Source organism: Elgaria multicarinata, chromosome 2, assembly GCF_023053635.1.
Source record: "Elgaria multicarinata webbii isolate HBS135686 ecotype San Diego chromosome 2, rElgMul1.1.pri, whole genome shotgun sequence".
Lineage (NCBI taxonomy): Eukaryota > Metazoa > Chordata > Lepidosauria > Squamata > Anguidae > Elgaria > Elgaria multicarinata.
The window spans coordinates 103,115,529-103,132,649 of NC_086172.1; the positions used below are offsets into that span (position 1 = coordinate 103,115,529).

General features: G+C 40.2%; 1 protein-coding gene across 1 annotated transcript in view; it reads left to right on the plus strand.

Moving 5' to 3' along the window:
* Nucleotides 1-17,121, plus strand: part of DCDC1 (doublecortin domain containing 1) — a 282,616-nt gene that overhangs the window by 149,212 nt on the left and 116,283 nt on the right. The window contains exons 14-18 of the mRNA XM_063118422.1: nucleotides 2,388-2,525; nucleotides 4,157-4,275; nucleotides 7,626-7,686; nucleotides 10,874-11,032; nucleotides 11,352-11,509. Coding sequence (XP_062974492.1) covers nucleotides 2,388-2,525; nucleotides 4,157-4,275; nucleotides 7,626-7,686; nucleotides 10,874-11,032; nucleotides 11,352-11,509 — 635 coding nt within the window. The remainder of the gene's footprint in view (nucleotides 1-2,387; nucleotides 2,526-4,156; nucleotides 4,276-7,625; nucleotides 7,687-10,873; nucleotides 11,033-11,351; nucleotides 11,510-17,121) is intronic.

Here is a 17,121-nt window from a genome sequence, read left to right on the forward strand (position 1 = left end):
GTTTTACTTAGCTTTATTGCGAATTCTGTAGAATGCATAGTCTCTATATAGTGGATAAATCAACATGCACTTTCATAACATAGAGTTCCAGCAGAAGAATTTCACTAAAACCTCAGTTTTACAGAATTTCATTTAAACCTCATGTCTTTGTTGCTAGGACTTCAGAGAACACAGAAATCCTATTCAGAGATAGTAGTCACTTTCCTCACTCAAAAATACTTCCATCAGTTAAGAGTATGGTTTGTCCATCATAGTTTGTTTCTTAGTCAGGAGAGAGGAAGAATTTCAGAGATGGAAGGAAGGCCAGAAAGAACCTACTTCAGACATTCCCAGCCATTGCACTCACTCTCTGAACTTTGCCTCTTCTCATAATGCCTAACCTGTCAGTTTTTCTCTTCTTCCCTCACACTTTTTCAAAATTATGAAGTTCTGGGAAGAGGGACCATGCCAGCTAAGGCCAAAACTATGAGCTCTCCTTAGCTATTTGTGCATTGCTGATGTCAACTTTTGGAAGAGCAGTGTTCTGTTTCTCCTGACCATAGGGAACAAATGGTGGAGGATCTGAACATGCTCAGAAGTTTTCACTGCAGAGAGCTACAAACTTTAGCGAAAGCTTTAGCCGGATGTCTCTGCTGCTGTTTTCCTTCCTTCTTTCCCACTGGAAACATGATAAGTTTTGGAGATGAGGGAAGATGGGAAACTAGCAGGCAGTGGCTTGTTCTTTTTGAGAGTTTGTAAATTATTTTGAAAAGCCTGAGCTTTTCCCAAGATTTCTCCAAAAAGACAAGAAAAAATCTTAAAGGGGTTTGCCCACCTTTGTTAATAAGACTATATCTAGACTTTATGATTAAATATGTTAAATCTGAGTCTCTTGTTTTCTTCTGCATCAGATTATCAGTTCTGCTATATTGTTTATAATTTAAAAGGTTCCAAAAATCCACAGATATTGCTAGATGTTGTGTTACTTAAAAGTCTTAAAGTGTATCTCTATTGGGCAGTGTAGACAATTTTCACATAAGACATACAGCTTGCCTCTATAGTGCAATACCAAAGGATATATCTAAAGAAAAAAGTTATAAATATGAAGAAAAGAAAGTTAATACCATGATTCATTGTATCTGTTACTCCATTGCTCCATACTCCGTGGGAACTATAATCTCACCTGAAGATGGGTTAGAGGGATGTGGTGTTGTTTCTTGATCTGGTGTTTTTACGTAATATGAAGCATTATATCTCTTGAAGAACAGCATGGTATTAGTGCTGGGTGCCAACCTCAAATGAATACCGCAGGGACAATATTTCCTCCCCACTGCACCACAAAATCAGACGTGATAAGATTAAAGCCAGTGGCAGTGCTAAGAGGACACGGGGACTTACAGCAGGTGTTATGCACATGATAATGATCTTTCTCTCTCTAATTCCATCCATAACAATCTTCCACGCAGTTGTGTTGCCTCTGATAGCAACTTAGAAAGGAGAGGGCAAGTACATGTGTTGCTTTAAGTCCTTCAGCCTTTAGCTGGGGATTAGTAGAACATTAGTTCTCATTGTACAAAAGCTGTAGGGTTTCCCTTTTCGGTACTGCAGCAGCTGGCTAACAGGTAATATCAAACCGAGCATCTTTTGGGCCAACGATCACTTTGCTGTTTGTCAGTGTCTTTGATAGCCTTCTGAATACACCATGCCAAGATGATCACAGGCCCATAAAATCATATTTAGTTTTTAAACGGGGCTTTAGAGAATTAAAATGAGCCACGTACAGTAGCTTAGTTACCCCTCACTATAATTCTGCAAGGTAGCTCTGTGCTATTATTTGAATATCTTTTCCTTCCAATAATGTCTCTGTTGTTTTATGAGTAATGTATGACTCACATTGATGCAAATTTACTAAATGTGCTTTTATATTGTATTTTATATCATGTTTTATACTGTTTGTTTTATACTTTGAATGGTTTTAGTTTTTGTGAACCGCCCAGGGAGCTTCGGCTATTGGGCAGTATAAAAATGCAATAAATAAATAAATAAACTCCCCCTGTTCTGGGCAAGTTTCTATTCAGTTGTGAAAATTTAATTCTATGCACACGTTAGTCTACAATCCTAATGGGGCTTACGTATGAATAAACAAGTGTCAGATTGGACTATGAGTGAATGATTTGACTCAGGTTTTATGTCTCTAATTTTTAAAAAATCCAGAAATCAAGACTTTAAAAAAACAATCAAACAGTGTAACACCTTACTATTTCTTCATGATCATGACAATTTTCAATTTAGATTTCTGTAGGATGACATTCCATTGTAATGCTGCATAGAATTTTCTGTGTTTGTAATTTTTAATGTATCAACTTAATGTATCAATTAAAATGATATTACTCTGTCATTGGGTGTAGACTGATCCCCAGATGGTTCTACTCATGTCAGTTACCGTGGAAAATATGAGGAAAGACATTCCCAGAAGAAATAACCATCAAGATCTAATATCAGCCACAGTACGCTGGCCTCTTTTTAATATGTGGCTGATCACAAAGGTACCCCAATGAAAAGATACATCACCAACTTTGGATGTTTGTTATGGGAAACAGTTGTTGTTTTGGGTGTTACTTTACTTTTGGGGAACCAAAAGGTACAGGGTTAGAGTTAAATGTTCAGAATAAATAAACTCACACAATGTATAGAAGTAATGTTAATGTATTACACATCATGTTATCCAAGTTGTTCCTTGGTTTGGTGTGAAAACAAAAGGCAGTTGATTTTGATGAGACATAGCTGGGTAAAGCCAAAGGCAATTTCAGCTTTTGATGGTGGTCACATCCAGTGCTGTGCATGACATTGTGGTTGTCACTGTCCTTCAGTGGGCTCTAATCATCCACCAGGATGGAGAGAATTTAACATAAATTTTCTCATTAGAGATATACCTGTAGCCTTGTTTGTAAAGTGTGAGTATTGGGGGTGGGGTGAGGAGCACCAGTGCAACAAAGTCAAAGGCAGCTGCTGGGCAGAGGAGGTGAGCTTGGATGACAGCACCATTATATTCCATTGTATATTACTGCTGGTGAAGGATCCTTCAAACTGACATTGTGTAGAGACTTAACATTAAAATAGAAAATTGGACTATGGGTGACATAAGAATGGGTTGAATTGGGCAGCTTTTTCAATAAGAAAGAGTCACATCAGAAATAAAATTTATGTATTATTTGTCTGTTACATTTGTTTCCTGCCTTTCCTGCAAGGAGCCCAAGGCAGTGTACATTATCCTCCTCCTCCTCTGCATTTTATCCTCACAACAACCCTGTGAGGTAGGTTGGGCTGAGAGTCCGTGACTGGCCCAAAGTCATCCAGTGAGCTTCATGGCCAAGTGGGGACTAGAACCTGGATCTCCCAACTCCCAGTCCAACGCTCTAACCAGTACACCACAAACCAAATGTATACAGGAACCATAACCAATCTGTTTATATAATTTCATATAACTGCCTTGAATTTGATAGCAAATATGAAAGTCTGTGCTGCAGCCCAGCCTTAGCCATTTTTACTAAAACAAAAACAAAAAACCTCCCATTGTTTTCAGTCAGACTTACTTCCAAGTAAATGTGTTGCAGACTTAATTCCTAAAAGAAAAGAAAACGTAGCAAGCAATGAGAAGATCGCACCTGCAACAGCTGAGTTGCTCCTGTGTCCTTCTGCAAACTGCTGTTTTTAAAACAAAAGCCTTTAAGGATGTTTAACCAACATTCTTTTTTACTTGAGGTAAAACTTTAAATTGACTCAATGACTATAGATTTGTTGCAATCTTTGCAGTTCACTGAACTTTTTTTCCTGTGCATACATATTTCAAGTAAACTCTGTAGTTATAAGTATAGCAAGTGACACGTTATGGACCCTAAATCGTTGCACTGTGAAATATGCAGAGGAAAAGGACAAATGAAGATATCAAGGGTCTGTTCTATTTTGCACTGAACTGTAAAATGCCACCCTTGTTGTACAGAAGATCACTGGTTCTGAGCAGGGCTCATTGACTGCTAAGTTGTGGATAGTGTTTCAGTTTCTCCAACTGTTAATATCCTGAGTTATCCAGGCATAATGACCTCTCTATTTGTAACACATTGTTGAATTTTCTGGTTCTTTTAACTTATTCAACCCCCTTTTTCCCATTCATTGAAAGGCTGGAATGATTCTAAGTCGAGCTATGGTACAAAGCAGTCTGGCTGTTGGTCATCCAATCAGAGCTGTGATGCAGGATGGCATTCCTCTTGAAGGATATAAGTTAAATATGCAGAGAAGGTATTGATACAAGCATTATTATTATTTTACATACAGTTATTTAGATGAATTGTTAGCAGAAATTGTGCTTACACATTTTATAATTCAGTGGGTGAAACTGTATATTATCATTATCTTCTATTCTTCTTGGATTATTAAATTCCTTTCAGACATTGCATTTGCTTCTTTAACATGTTCAAAATAACCATTGAAGCTTCTATCGAAAATAACCAGGATGAAAAAATAGAGGAGTGATAGCAATAAGTATATTTACTATAGATTAGGATAGTTCCATTTCAATCATCCTGTCCTTTTACTGAAAGTGAGAAATGTTTGGCATGTGAGTCTTAAATATATATTAAAGATGTAGGGTGGGGGTCCCCAACACAGGGTCCATGAGTGCCATGATGCCAGTGGGGACCTCCGGTGGTGCCTACAAAGCTCTCCCCTTCCTGACCCCTTTTTAAAATTATTTAAGAAAACCCTTGGGAAATGTTAGGGAAGTCTTCCTTCTAGCCTCTAGCCTAGCTCTTTCTCTCCCCTGTACCCTTTACCTTACTATTTCCCTCTCCCATCCATCCTCTAGCCTTGCTATTTCTCTGCCCCCACTATCTCTTTAGCTCACTTTTGACTAGGGATGTCACGAGAGTCCTGTTGGGGCTTGAGCTTGGTGGTTTCTGCCTGCTCAGATCCCTGGATCCCCGCTTACTCATGAGGCGCCATTTTGTGGAAAATCGCAGGTAAGAATTTTACATAAATCATATTGTGCAAATGTCAGCCATAAATAAGGCCATTTATGCAAAATTACAGGCGTAAATGGTCTAACTACACCTATAATTTTGCATAAATGGTCCTATTTACAGCTGCCATTTGTGCGAATTGGCAGCTGAGGGAGCAGCGGGACACCGTGTCATTCGCCAGATGGCCACGGACTGCCTGGCAGTTCATGACGTGGTCAAAATGGTCAAGCAACTGGCATGGTATCCAGTGACCAGCACACAAGGCATGCAAAGGTGAGTTCACCCATCCCTGCTTTTGACTAGCCACATCTGCTATGGGAGCTATTTTTCTGTAGCACCCACAGCAATTTCTTGAATCCCCAAATGTTCTCAGGGTTTGGAGACCCCTGATGTAGGGTGTAGCTCAGTCACGGAGATGGTTATCTACGCTACCTGCTTGGATATGAATAAGAAAAAAGGCAGTAAAAGTCTTCCTCTGGACTTACCTTTGGAGGCTCCTCCTTTGGAGGCTCTTCAAAGATGATATCTTTGCTCATGGGAAGGTTTATGTAGGATAAGATAGTTCCACAGCTACCCAAGTCCTAAGGTGGGTAGGCTTTTAAAGGTAAGCACTAGTACTCCAGTGCAAAGTGCAAGGAAACAGACAAGGAGTTGGAACTAGAGGTGCTCTTTAAACACTGACAACACCGTTATCTTTCAGGCACCAGGTCAAGACTTTTCTCTTCTTCCAGGCATTTAACAGCATTTAACAACGCTAAGTTTGTTTTTTAACGGACTCCAGAACTGCTGTTTTTAAATGGACACTGTTGTTTTTATACTGTTGTTTTTATGTGTTTTAAATTTTGTATACTTTTAATGTTTACTGTTTTAACTTTTGTAAACCGCCCAGAGAGCTTCGGCTATGGTGCGGTATATAAATGTAATAAATAAAATAAATAAATAAATTTTAAATGTAGTTTAAAAACACACACAGATCTAAAGAGTCTCTCTCCCCTCACCTTCCTTTCCTCCCTTGCTGTCCTGTCTGCTTGATTTGTATTTTTGTGGGTGAGGGTTGCTACTGCTGTTTTTTGCTTGTTCAACTGGGGGATTTAGCCGCTCCTGTTTCCCTGCCAGGAGAGAGTGGGGGAGTTCAGAAGCAGCAGGAAGAAAGGATTTGAATTTGCACATCCCTCTCCTTCATCAGCAATACCGCCCTTTGAAAACACGCCCACAGTACAGCGCATTGAAAATGATAGATGAAAACACATGTTGAAATTTGAGCGATGTGTTTTCGCATGCCCAGAAGAACCAGACTTTACCCGCACCAAAATATTTCACTATAAGCCGGGGGAAGGGGGGAGAGAGAACCGCAATCACAGCAGGGCATAGTCGACTTCATCCGAGTCCTTTGCAGTTAAAGCAGACTATAATGTTGGCATCATTTGAGTCTTTTGCGTAGATTTCACTGCAACATCACAATGTAAGGCTGGTGGGATGAAGCTTATAATGTATTGCATCTCATCTGTCCAGAAGGTGCCAAAGCCAGCACATCAGCCTCTGCTAGTCAAATGCCACCTCCACACTGCAAACCTGATCATTAAGGAGGTGCAAGCTCATCTGAAGCAGGATAAAGACCAGCTCCCTGAACAGATGAACCACCCAACTACAGTATCTCTGCCTTGTCAGGGTTGAGCCATTAGTGCACAAATAATGAAACTATATATGATTATTCAGAAGGAAGCCCTATTGCAGCTTTCCCCAACCTGGTGCTCTCCAGATTGTTTAGACTACAATTCCCAGAATTCCTTGTCATTGGCTGGCTGAGGATGATGGAAGATTAAGTTCAAAATATCTGGAGGGCACCAAATAGGGGAAGGCTAGTCGAGTGTGTTCAGTATGGCTTGTTCTCAGTAATGTATGCATAGGATTGCTGTCAAAATTCCTTATGGTAATTATTGCCTTAATAATCATCTCTAACATCTGTAAGTTATTGCTTTTTTTCTGACTTAAAGATAGAAAATAGAGATTGACAAGTGACTTGTTGAACGTCACTCCACCAATCTCTGGCTACGGTTGTAACACACGCTGTTCACTAGACCCCAACAGTATATTATTATTATTATTATTATTATTATTATTATTATTATTATTGCACCATCAATGTACATGGCGCTGTACACAGTAAAACAATAGGTCTGAGTTAAAGACATAGGTGGAAGGAAGCATCATCATCATCATGGGGAAAAAACCTATCCCCCTCTCACTACCCTCCAGCCCCCTGAAAAGTCTTATATGGAGAACAGAGGAATTGCCCCAAACCAAGGAAGCAAATGATGTCTGGAATTTTAGGAAATTATGGGGTGGGGTGGGAAATTCCTGCATCTTATTGGAAAGCAGGATCAGAATTTGTCCAGGGTTTTAGGATAACCCATATGGCAGGCTAGAAATTTGAAACATATCCCTTTATTTGCTGTGAGAAGTCAGGCTTTGAAGTGCCTACACAAGTAGTGTTTGTTTTGATGAGAAGACAGTATAAACCTCATTGAACATAGTGGGATTATTTCCAAATAAACCATTGTGAAGTTGTGTTATAAATGGAATATGCTATGTGTTTTAAAGGCATTAACTTAAGAAATATTTCTCTTACAGAGAAAGAAACAATATATATCAATACTGGGAGTTTGGAAATGATGGCTCTATCCGTTCTAAGGTGTGTTTGATTTAGAAGTGTGTGTGGGTTTTTTAGTAGGAAAGTGTTGATTTTATGTATTTATTCCCCATCTTCAGACTCCCACATGGAGCCCATTAAGGTATGTGTGCATGCACTGTTGAAGAAGGCCTCCTACATGAATAATTTAAATGTTCTTTTCCCGTTTGCATTGTTGCATTGTCTGAATTGCCTCTAAGAATACCATAAAAGCATTTCATTAAAATATTTTTTCTTAAACATCTGTCTAGTGTCAGCTTTCCATTGTTACTTCCGTTATTAAAAGCTTTTGCCATTTTTTTCTAATCACTCTCATTCACTGATACGCTAATTGTGTTTATACATTCGTGGCTTGATTTGTATATATTAAATTACTGCAGTAGTCTAGCTGTAAATGATATTGCATTGATATAGGCCAGAAATCAATATTTATGATCAAATTACTCTCAATTGTATACGCTGCCTCAAACCTGTTTTAAGCAATTTCCCTCTCCTACTGCAGCCCCTTGTACCACATCCCAACCCTTTAATAAGCATCCTGCAACTTTCCAGGGAATCTTTTTTTGGGGTCAGTGGGAGGATAGAGGGGAGGATAGGCCAGATGGGGTGAGAAAAGCCCCAAGCAGACTTTGGCTCTCATAATATTGGATGGGACTCTATGTGCTGATCTAATGTCTGTGGATAAACTAGCTCACTTTCTTGTCTTCAATTCTGTGACATGAATTTACTGATTGTCCTTGAGAGTATATGCAGTGTTAAAGTTACCAATCTGTATAATGGATAGATATATTTTACAATGTTTTTTAAATGTTTGGTTCATTATTATTATTATTATTATTATTATTATTATTATTTTATTTTATAGCACCATCTATGTACATGGTGCTGTACAGAGTAAAACAGTAAATAGCAAGACCCTGCCGCATAGGCTTACATTCTATTAAAATCATAGTAAAGCAATAAGGAGGGGAAGAGAATGCAAACAGGCACTGGGTAGGGTAAACAGGCACAGGGTAGGGTAAAACTAACAATATAAAGTCCAAACAGCATCAAGTTTTAAAAGCTTTAGGAAAAAGAAAAGTTTTTAGCTGAGCTTTAAAAGCTGCGATTGAACTTGTGGATCTCAGATGTTCTGGAAGAGCGTTCCAGGCGTAAGGGGCAGCAGAAGAAAATGGACGAAGCCGAGCAAGGGAAGTAGAGACCCTTGGGCAGGCGAGAAACATGGCGTCAGAGGAGCGAAGAGCACGAGTGGGGCAATAGTGTGAGATGAGAGATAGGAAGGAGCTAGACCGTGAAAAGCTTTATACCTCTGACTATATAACAGAGCTATAACAGTATAGTCTGTGGCTGGGCTCAGTTGCTTGAAATGTTTGTTCTGTGTGTACTTCATTTCTTGCTTTGCACTTGTGTCACAGTTAAGCTGATCTGTGCTGGCCTCGTATCATGTGTGGATGGTATGATTTGGTGGCTATGAGATGAAAACACATGCAGTAGCTCTACATTTCAGAAGAACAGAGTGTTTTCTTTCTACAGATGTGTCAATTTCTTTCTATGAATGTCCTGGGGGGAAATGGGTGGGTGGGAATCATTTTTACATATAAGCACATTTAGCCTGGTTATGATGAACTTGAAATGTGAACTGTTTAGGTAGCAATTTACAAACAAAAACAGATACTCAAAAAATATCCCTTGTGGTCTGCATAGGACTGGGCATGGGGTGAGAGATGCTTGTGGAGAGGAAAGGGTGACAGAATCATGTTCAGTATTCAGTAGCTGGAAGACATGTTCACTAGACCTGGATGATCAGCAGGGGTTTGTGAGGAAGTGATAGGGGAGGGTGAGATGCGATACCTGAGTGCTCTGCCAGGGATTTTGCCTCAGCCCCGACCCCTTCTGCTTGTGGGAAGCCTGCAGTGATTGAGGCAGGACTTAGCCTTTTCCCTCTAATGATAATTTCAGGCTGGGATTTTGCAAGGCAAAAGTGCTTATGAGTGTTTGGCCAATAGTAGCAATAGTTGGGATGGAGCTCATATCAACTGCCAACAGGAAACATAGCTGCAAGTGAAAGTCTATATCTCCCTTTGAGTCTCCTGTGTGGGAGGTACTGCAACCAGCCATTGTGTGTGGGGTGGGGTGGGGTGTTTCACCAATACAGTTCAGAAAAGATGCAGGTTTTAAATATAGCAAAGGAGTGGGAGAGAAACATGGAGGACAGGGACAGCTGTTATATTTTAGTTCCCTTTGCCTTGCCTATTTTTGCATAGTGTTCTATCTGTACATTCCTTACTTGTAGGAATGGAGTGGGAGTTGGCATTGGGTATTTGTGTTTTGAGTCCTGAGGCAGAGGACCTGTAAGAGTCCTCGGAAGGCAAGTGTCAGCAAGGTACTCAAATTTCTGTCTCCTGGAGACAGGCTGTATGTGCAATGTGGCCTTTTCCATAGTCCTCATCACCAAAGTTTTCCCTTGAGTGTTCTAAGTGTGCATGACCTGGTGCCAGAGAAATATATCCTCATGCCATGCACCCTATGTTTTGGCCATGGTTTCCCTGTTGAGAAAGTAGACATGGGCATGGGCATGCTGTGATTGGGTGCAGAGTTACAACAAGTCCAATACTCCATCACTGTGAGGTGTGTAGGGTGGGCAGAGTTGTAGTGCTTTTGTTGTGTTTTTCCCCTCTCCATTGAATCCTCGGTTGTTGTCAGAGGTAGGACTGTGGTTTGAAGGAGTGCAGGGTTTCATGCAAATCCATTCCTCCCCTGTCCCATCCCACATCTCCACTCCATTTTCAACTTACACCAGCAGGCCTGTATCAGCTGAGTAGATATGCCAGTGCACAGATGCATTGGCCTAGTCTCTCAGTTTCACCAGTGTAACTCATGTTCAGCCTGCATAGCAGGGCTTCTATTAGGTAAAAAGTACAGGCATGGGTGTACATATTTAATTAAAAGGACGTTAAGGTATAAGAGGATAAGGGGTGTGGGCCCAGTATGTGTTGTGACTATTTGTAATATCAACTAAAGTAATTACATCTTTAACAAATGGTGATGTTTGTTACATGTTATAATCCACATATTTATTGTATATCTATTGTTGTGAGCCGAAAAGTTTTTGTGAATGTGAGGAACTGAGGAAATGTTTAGGAATATACATAACTTTGTATTCCTACTCTGTCTTTGTCCTTTCCTGCAGGCTTACCCTGAGTTTGTCCTGACCTACCTAGAGGAGCTAAATGTAAGAGAAGAGGTGACCCAGACAGAATACCGTACACACCATGGGGCCCAGTCTACAGTTCACGAAGAGACAGATAGCAACTCAACAGAAGAGGTCACTGTATCAAGCCGGAGGCAGGTCAGAACCAGTGGTGTTGTGTGTGTGTTTTTAAATGGGAAAATGTTTTGAAAGGAGATGATATAACTCTTCATTATTTGAATGCATTTGTTTAAATAAATGATTTAACTTGAATATGAATTGCACACACATCTGAGAAAGAGAAGTACAAATAGGAAAGAACCAAGATAGAACTTCACCCCCTGTTTTTCAATAGCTGCTTTCCCCATGAGATAATAGAATTTGCTAAAATTCTGTACCTGCCAAAAGAGCTATATTCAGAATAAGTATTATTATGGTGAACAGTATATTAATGATATATTTTTTCTTAATTTCCTAGGTTCTACAAAATAATGTCTCCAACTGCAATGAGAAGCAAGTTTCAGGACCTTTGGACGCCCACTTAATGCCTGAAGGTCCCTTTGGGGAGAATAGGCAGCTGACAGTGGCACTGGTGAAGAAACTGGAAGAGAAACATCCTAAGGCCTCAGCTCAAAGGTAAGCTACTGACAGAACTGATATTTATTGTTCAATGACATTAGATGTTTTCCTTCAGTTTTGTGTAAGATTGATTTCCTGAATATTATTGAAATATCTCAGAAGCCCTCTGGCTTGCAAGGAGACATGGAGTTTTGACCAAAACTAATGAAAAGGGGTGACATTTATGCAGTTAAAAAAATGATGTGTACACTTATCTTTATGATTATTGAGGTATTTATTGTTAACTTATTAGGATGAATCATGCAATACTACTAAGTTGTATTATTTATTGCATTGGGTCATTGTTTTTTATTTCTGTTTCTAAGACGTCTGTCAAATAAATTCCCTAGGCATTGTAAAATAAATTATCATAAATTCCCTTGGTGTCATACAAGGTAACATGTTTTTTTCTGCTAGGGATACATTTATAAGAGTCTGGCATTTATAATTTTGATATAGTTTTGACTTAAAACATGATACACTGTTTTAAAAGGTTAGAAAACCAAAACTAATTTACAAAAATCTTTATAACTCTGAACTTTTATGGTATTGAGGGCTGGCAGGCTAAAATAATGTGGAATCTGTGAACAATATTTAAATAATTTCTTACAGCTTTCAAAATAAGCACACTAGATGTATTCAGTGGGAATCTAGTACTCACATAGAGAATTGCATGAATATTAGCTGCTTTGTGCATGCATCCTAATATTATAATATATTTTCATGGTTTTCCTCTCCCCCTTGAGAATGGATGAGGCTTTGAGGTGTTCAAACTTCAAATGGAAAATTACGCTGTAAATTTGCATGCCAGATTTCATTTCACTGTCTCTTGCTTGGAGATCTTGCATTCTGCTGTGTTTCAGATTTTTCTTAGCTCCCTTAGGGGTCAACATAGGATTTCAACATGAATTGTGGAATGATGTCCTGCATATGCATACCAATTTCCAATCTGCTATCTCAAGGTTATATCCGATGATGTTGTTCCACTAATGGAGGCAGTTCCATAAGTGGAATTGGAAGGGGGCAATCCCCCCTCTTTCCTGCAGCATCCTGTGTGCTATTAAAACCTGTTCTGGAGTGCTGTGAAATCCTCTGGAGCACATTTTTGGGTAGTGCAGAGGGTTGCAGTAGGGAGTAGAGATGGAGAATGTCCTCTTGTGTTAGCAGATGTCTGCTAGTACTATGTTGGATTTAACCCTTAATCTCCAAGTACATGAATTCTTATAATACTAAACATTGGGTCAGTGTTACATCTGATCACAGCCAGTGTGAGCTTTTTAGGATGTTCTTTTTCTTTAATGTTTGAGCACCTTTTAGTGTACTTCTACCATTGAATGTGTTTCTTGTATTACATAATTTTCGTTTGAGAGAGAGCTAAGGAGTTTTCTTCCTGGCTTGGTCAGGGACTTGTCCCCACCCCATCCCTCATGCACGCACGCACGCACGCACGCACAATGTCATTCTTGTTAGAAGACTCTGCCTATCAACTGAGAGGAGGTACTTATCAGAACGAAAAACTCCCCGTCTCAGAACCTCTGAAATATATGGTAAGTTCAAATTTTCCCTTTTTTCCTGGCCCTATACAAACAGGTGTGGCTATTAAGCTGAAATGCAGAAGTGTGTCCTGAATGTATGTATCAAATTTCATCCAAAAATCTCATAGTTGTCATGTTACAACCAGAGTACCAAATGGATCAGTTAAATCAACAGTCTCCTCAATTTGGAAGGTGTTGGGGTTCAGCACTTCACTTACAAAGTCACCTCAAAAGGCATTCGTAAATCTGATCCAGTTCAAGCTGAGTTTAAATTTATGTAGCCTTTAAACTTAGCAGAAACTGAATTTACCATTCACTTACTATTTAGCTTGAAGATTTTGAAAGCCTTTCCTTAACAAAACTTCAGCTATTTTCAAACTCTGTTTTAAAATTAAATGAAGAACTAGCTTTAGAAATTAGTACTATAACTAAGAAATTGTAGATTAATAAACCTCAGTATTTAGCCGTTATATCCATGGTTTAGCTTTCTGTGTGAAGTTAATTAAAAATAAACATTATAGCTCAATGGTAGAGCACATGCTTTTCTTGCAGAAAGTGCCAGATTAAGTCCCTGGCATTTCCAGGAGAAAAATCAAGGTTGATAATACTGGTCTAGATGGACCAATGGTTTGACCCAGTATGGCAGCTTCCTATGTTCCTAGTTCAGGGGCTGTATCCAATGGTGACTGTCCGCAAGCGGCCAACCCACTGATTCTGTTGTGCAAGCACGGCTCCTCACTGCTTGCACATTAGAGATTTCGTGCATCTGGGAGCAACCCGAAATGAGTCAGTGGAGCTCCCATAAGAAAGCTTCGCCAACCTGCCCCTGTCAGGAGTAAGTTTCAGCACTGCCATGAGGCCTTATCTTTTTTAGCAAGGATTTAATTAGAACTAGCTTGGAATGTCAGAATCTGTGCAAGCTTATCTCTGTCAGTGTTCTGAGAGAAGAGCAGATGGGAGTAGGTTCTTATAACCCAGCATGACCTTGAGAGGCTGCGAAGCTGTCTGTGAGAACCCAATAGCAATAAGCCTGCACAGATTCAGACATTCCAAACTAGTTCTAATTAAACCCTTGCTAAAAATGACGAGGTCTCATGGCAGTGGTGAAACCTACTCCTGACAGCCCCATTCCAGAAGCAAGTGCTTCTGCTCATTTTGGGGCTTCCCCACAGAAGTGCTAAATCTCTGTTGCACAAGCAGTGGGCCCTGCTTGCACTACGGCATCTTGCACCACTGGATACCGCTCCAGGTTTGTGGTGATCAGTTATAATCCTGAATTCTGGTTTAGAGGTGCAAGGGAAATTGGTGCATAAGAGGATGGAGAAGAAGGAGCTCACTGTCCCAGAGGCTGCTTCTGATCCCTTAGCCCTAGTTAGCATTACTCCTGTGCCATCCTTAGGTGAACGTATTAGTGTATACACTTAAACAATCACCAGGCCCTCATCTTCACAATGTCAGGTCTGCAGTGCGGGGCGGCACGAGGTAGCGCGCCACCGCCTTGACTCTCCTTTCGACCGTCTACAGTGGAAGGAACACCAAGGCAGGCTTTCCGGGAGGCTCCAGTGCCGCTGCCACATCCGCCCACCCGAGCACAGATGCAGCAATTCTGGGGTGCCTAGGAGCATCCGTGCCCCCCACTTCCATGGGTTTGTTTATTTTTAAATTCTTCAGTTCTTTTCTTTCTTTTTTAAAGCTGTAAATGTGAAGGATCACATTTACAGCTAGATGAGGGGGAACAAGGGAGGAGGAACGGGGTGCTCCCTCCCTCACAGAATATCCAACCCCCCCCTTTAATGTTTCCCCCCGCCCCCTTAACAAGGCTCTGCAGAGGCACGGAGCCTGGCTCCAAGCTAAAAAAGTCAGGGCAACTGCCCAACTTTTTTAGAGCGGAGCTTTGGGGCTTTGCCCCTGGATCGCTTTGGAGTGGCGGCTGCGTCATGTAGATCACCCGCCGCCACTCCAAAGCTGCCGCAGGGGGAAAGTGCCCATGTAGACAAGCGCCAGGATTCACCAAATGTTGTGCAGCAGAATAGTATTGTATAAGCACAAGACAGTTAATATATTACGAACACTTCACAATACAAAGTGCTGTTCATTAATTAGGGTGGTGTGGAATTTTTTTCCTGATAGGATCTTCTCCTGCCCTTCAGGTAAGTTCTTTCCAAAGTCCAATGGGCAGGAAGTGGAAAACACTTGTCATATTGAACCTGCATTGGAAGTGACGTGTTAGCATGTCACAATGGTGGTGGACTGCAAGGAAAGGCTTCAGAGGCAGAGCAACATTCTACTTGCCTTATGCAAACTGTCACTGTCAGCATACCCCCTGGATCCAGAGTGGCATACATGGTCTCTTCTTATGTGATGGGACTTTTCCACCCCCACCTCCCCACTGCAGCCCCCTTGAAGTCAGGGGACCTTCTAGAATGGATGAGTCCTAGGGGAAGGGAGAAGAGGAAATCGGCAAAAATGGGTAGAGGCACTTTAAGAGAGCAAAGCTCCTGTACACATGGCTTCTCATGCCATCATTCCATAGGGTCATCCAACCCTCAGGAGCAGCTTTTCTGGGTGTAGGTGATGGGGTTGGGAGGAGAGGGGGCGAGAAATCCCTTTTGTGTGAAAGCAAATCTAAATTCAAGCCTATATCCACGGTTGCATCCACATGAATATGTGCAGAACTGGCATGCATATCTGTAAAGTGTATTCATCCTGTTTGCAGCTGGGTGCTGTAATTCCACTTAAGGGAAGCAGCTGAATGTCCCACACAGTTTTAAGTATATGAATGATCTCCATGACCTTTATGGGTAACTTACCTGCTTCAAATTCAGCCTTTCTTCCTCTTTTTTTAAAATCAGTTGTCCCACATCAGAAATTCATCAGGTTTAGTAGCTAAGCCCACTTTCAAGGAGATACCTTTTAAAAAGCGATCTCTTCAATTCCACTCAGTTGCTGTTAGTGACAAAAGCTTAATATCTTTTGGACTTGAAGTTGATAAAATTTGTCACCCATCTCTTTCCATTAGAAAAAAAGATTCTTATAAATTGTGGGTGAAATATTGAATGTAATTAAAAGCACTTTAATTTTTTTTGAATGAAAATGTTTTTTTAAAAATTCTACATATGCAATGTTGTTTTGTTTCTAAAAGCATAACACATGGGGTTCCTGTGTTTTTGTTAAGAAAAATAGACGTATATGCTTCCCTCCTATTTTACTTTGTGGGAAAATTATGATGAAACAAAACTTTTCACTGAAAATCCAAGGTTTTCCTCATGATTTATCTGCTGTATAAATGTTCTAAAGGTTAAAGCTTTGAATTGGGGACAAATTAGCTTTCATTACATGCTTTAGTTGCATCTTGACAAAATTACTCTGCTCTCTGTTTAAGCTAGATAATTCAAAATCATTTTTCCCCTCTTCCTCTCGCATACACCGCAATACAAATCTAACTCAACATGGTACAAAAGTAATGTAAATTCTGTATTCATTTTTTCCCCTGCCAGTGCAAGGATGCAGTTGTTTGCATTATTATATTAAATTGAGCAACTTACCTTTATTTAAATTGAATAGAGGTTGTTGGGGGAGAATTGTAACAGCCAACAAAGCATGGTGACCCAGCTTGTCACCCAGTGACCTGTGAGAAGGAAATAATGAACTGTGAGTAGCTGTCATCTTAACTGTTTCTGACAGTTTTGCTATGGGCACATCTGTGTTAGTTGCATGGAAAGGCCTTTGTTGTTTTCCCACTAGTGACTTTGCAGACCGCTGTGGGGTTTGCTAGCTGCCCTACTCCTACACCTCCCTCCCTCTTTAGAAAGGAAAGCAGCTGCCAATGAATGGGTTGACATTTCTTTTAATGATTTACTTGGCATTTATTTAATTATAAAGTACACATCATATTGAATATTAGCTGTTTTGGGATAATTTAAGTGAAGTTAGCAGTCTGTTGTAGTTACACTTTTGCAACTGGGCTTGTATTATTTGCACAATCGTGTTTAATGGTCTGTATTCTGTGAAGTTTTCCCTCCATATTTTGTGTGTGTAGTTAGTTTTACTTTACCCACTTTCAATTTTAAATAAAAGTTTACACCAACAACTTTT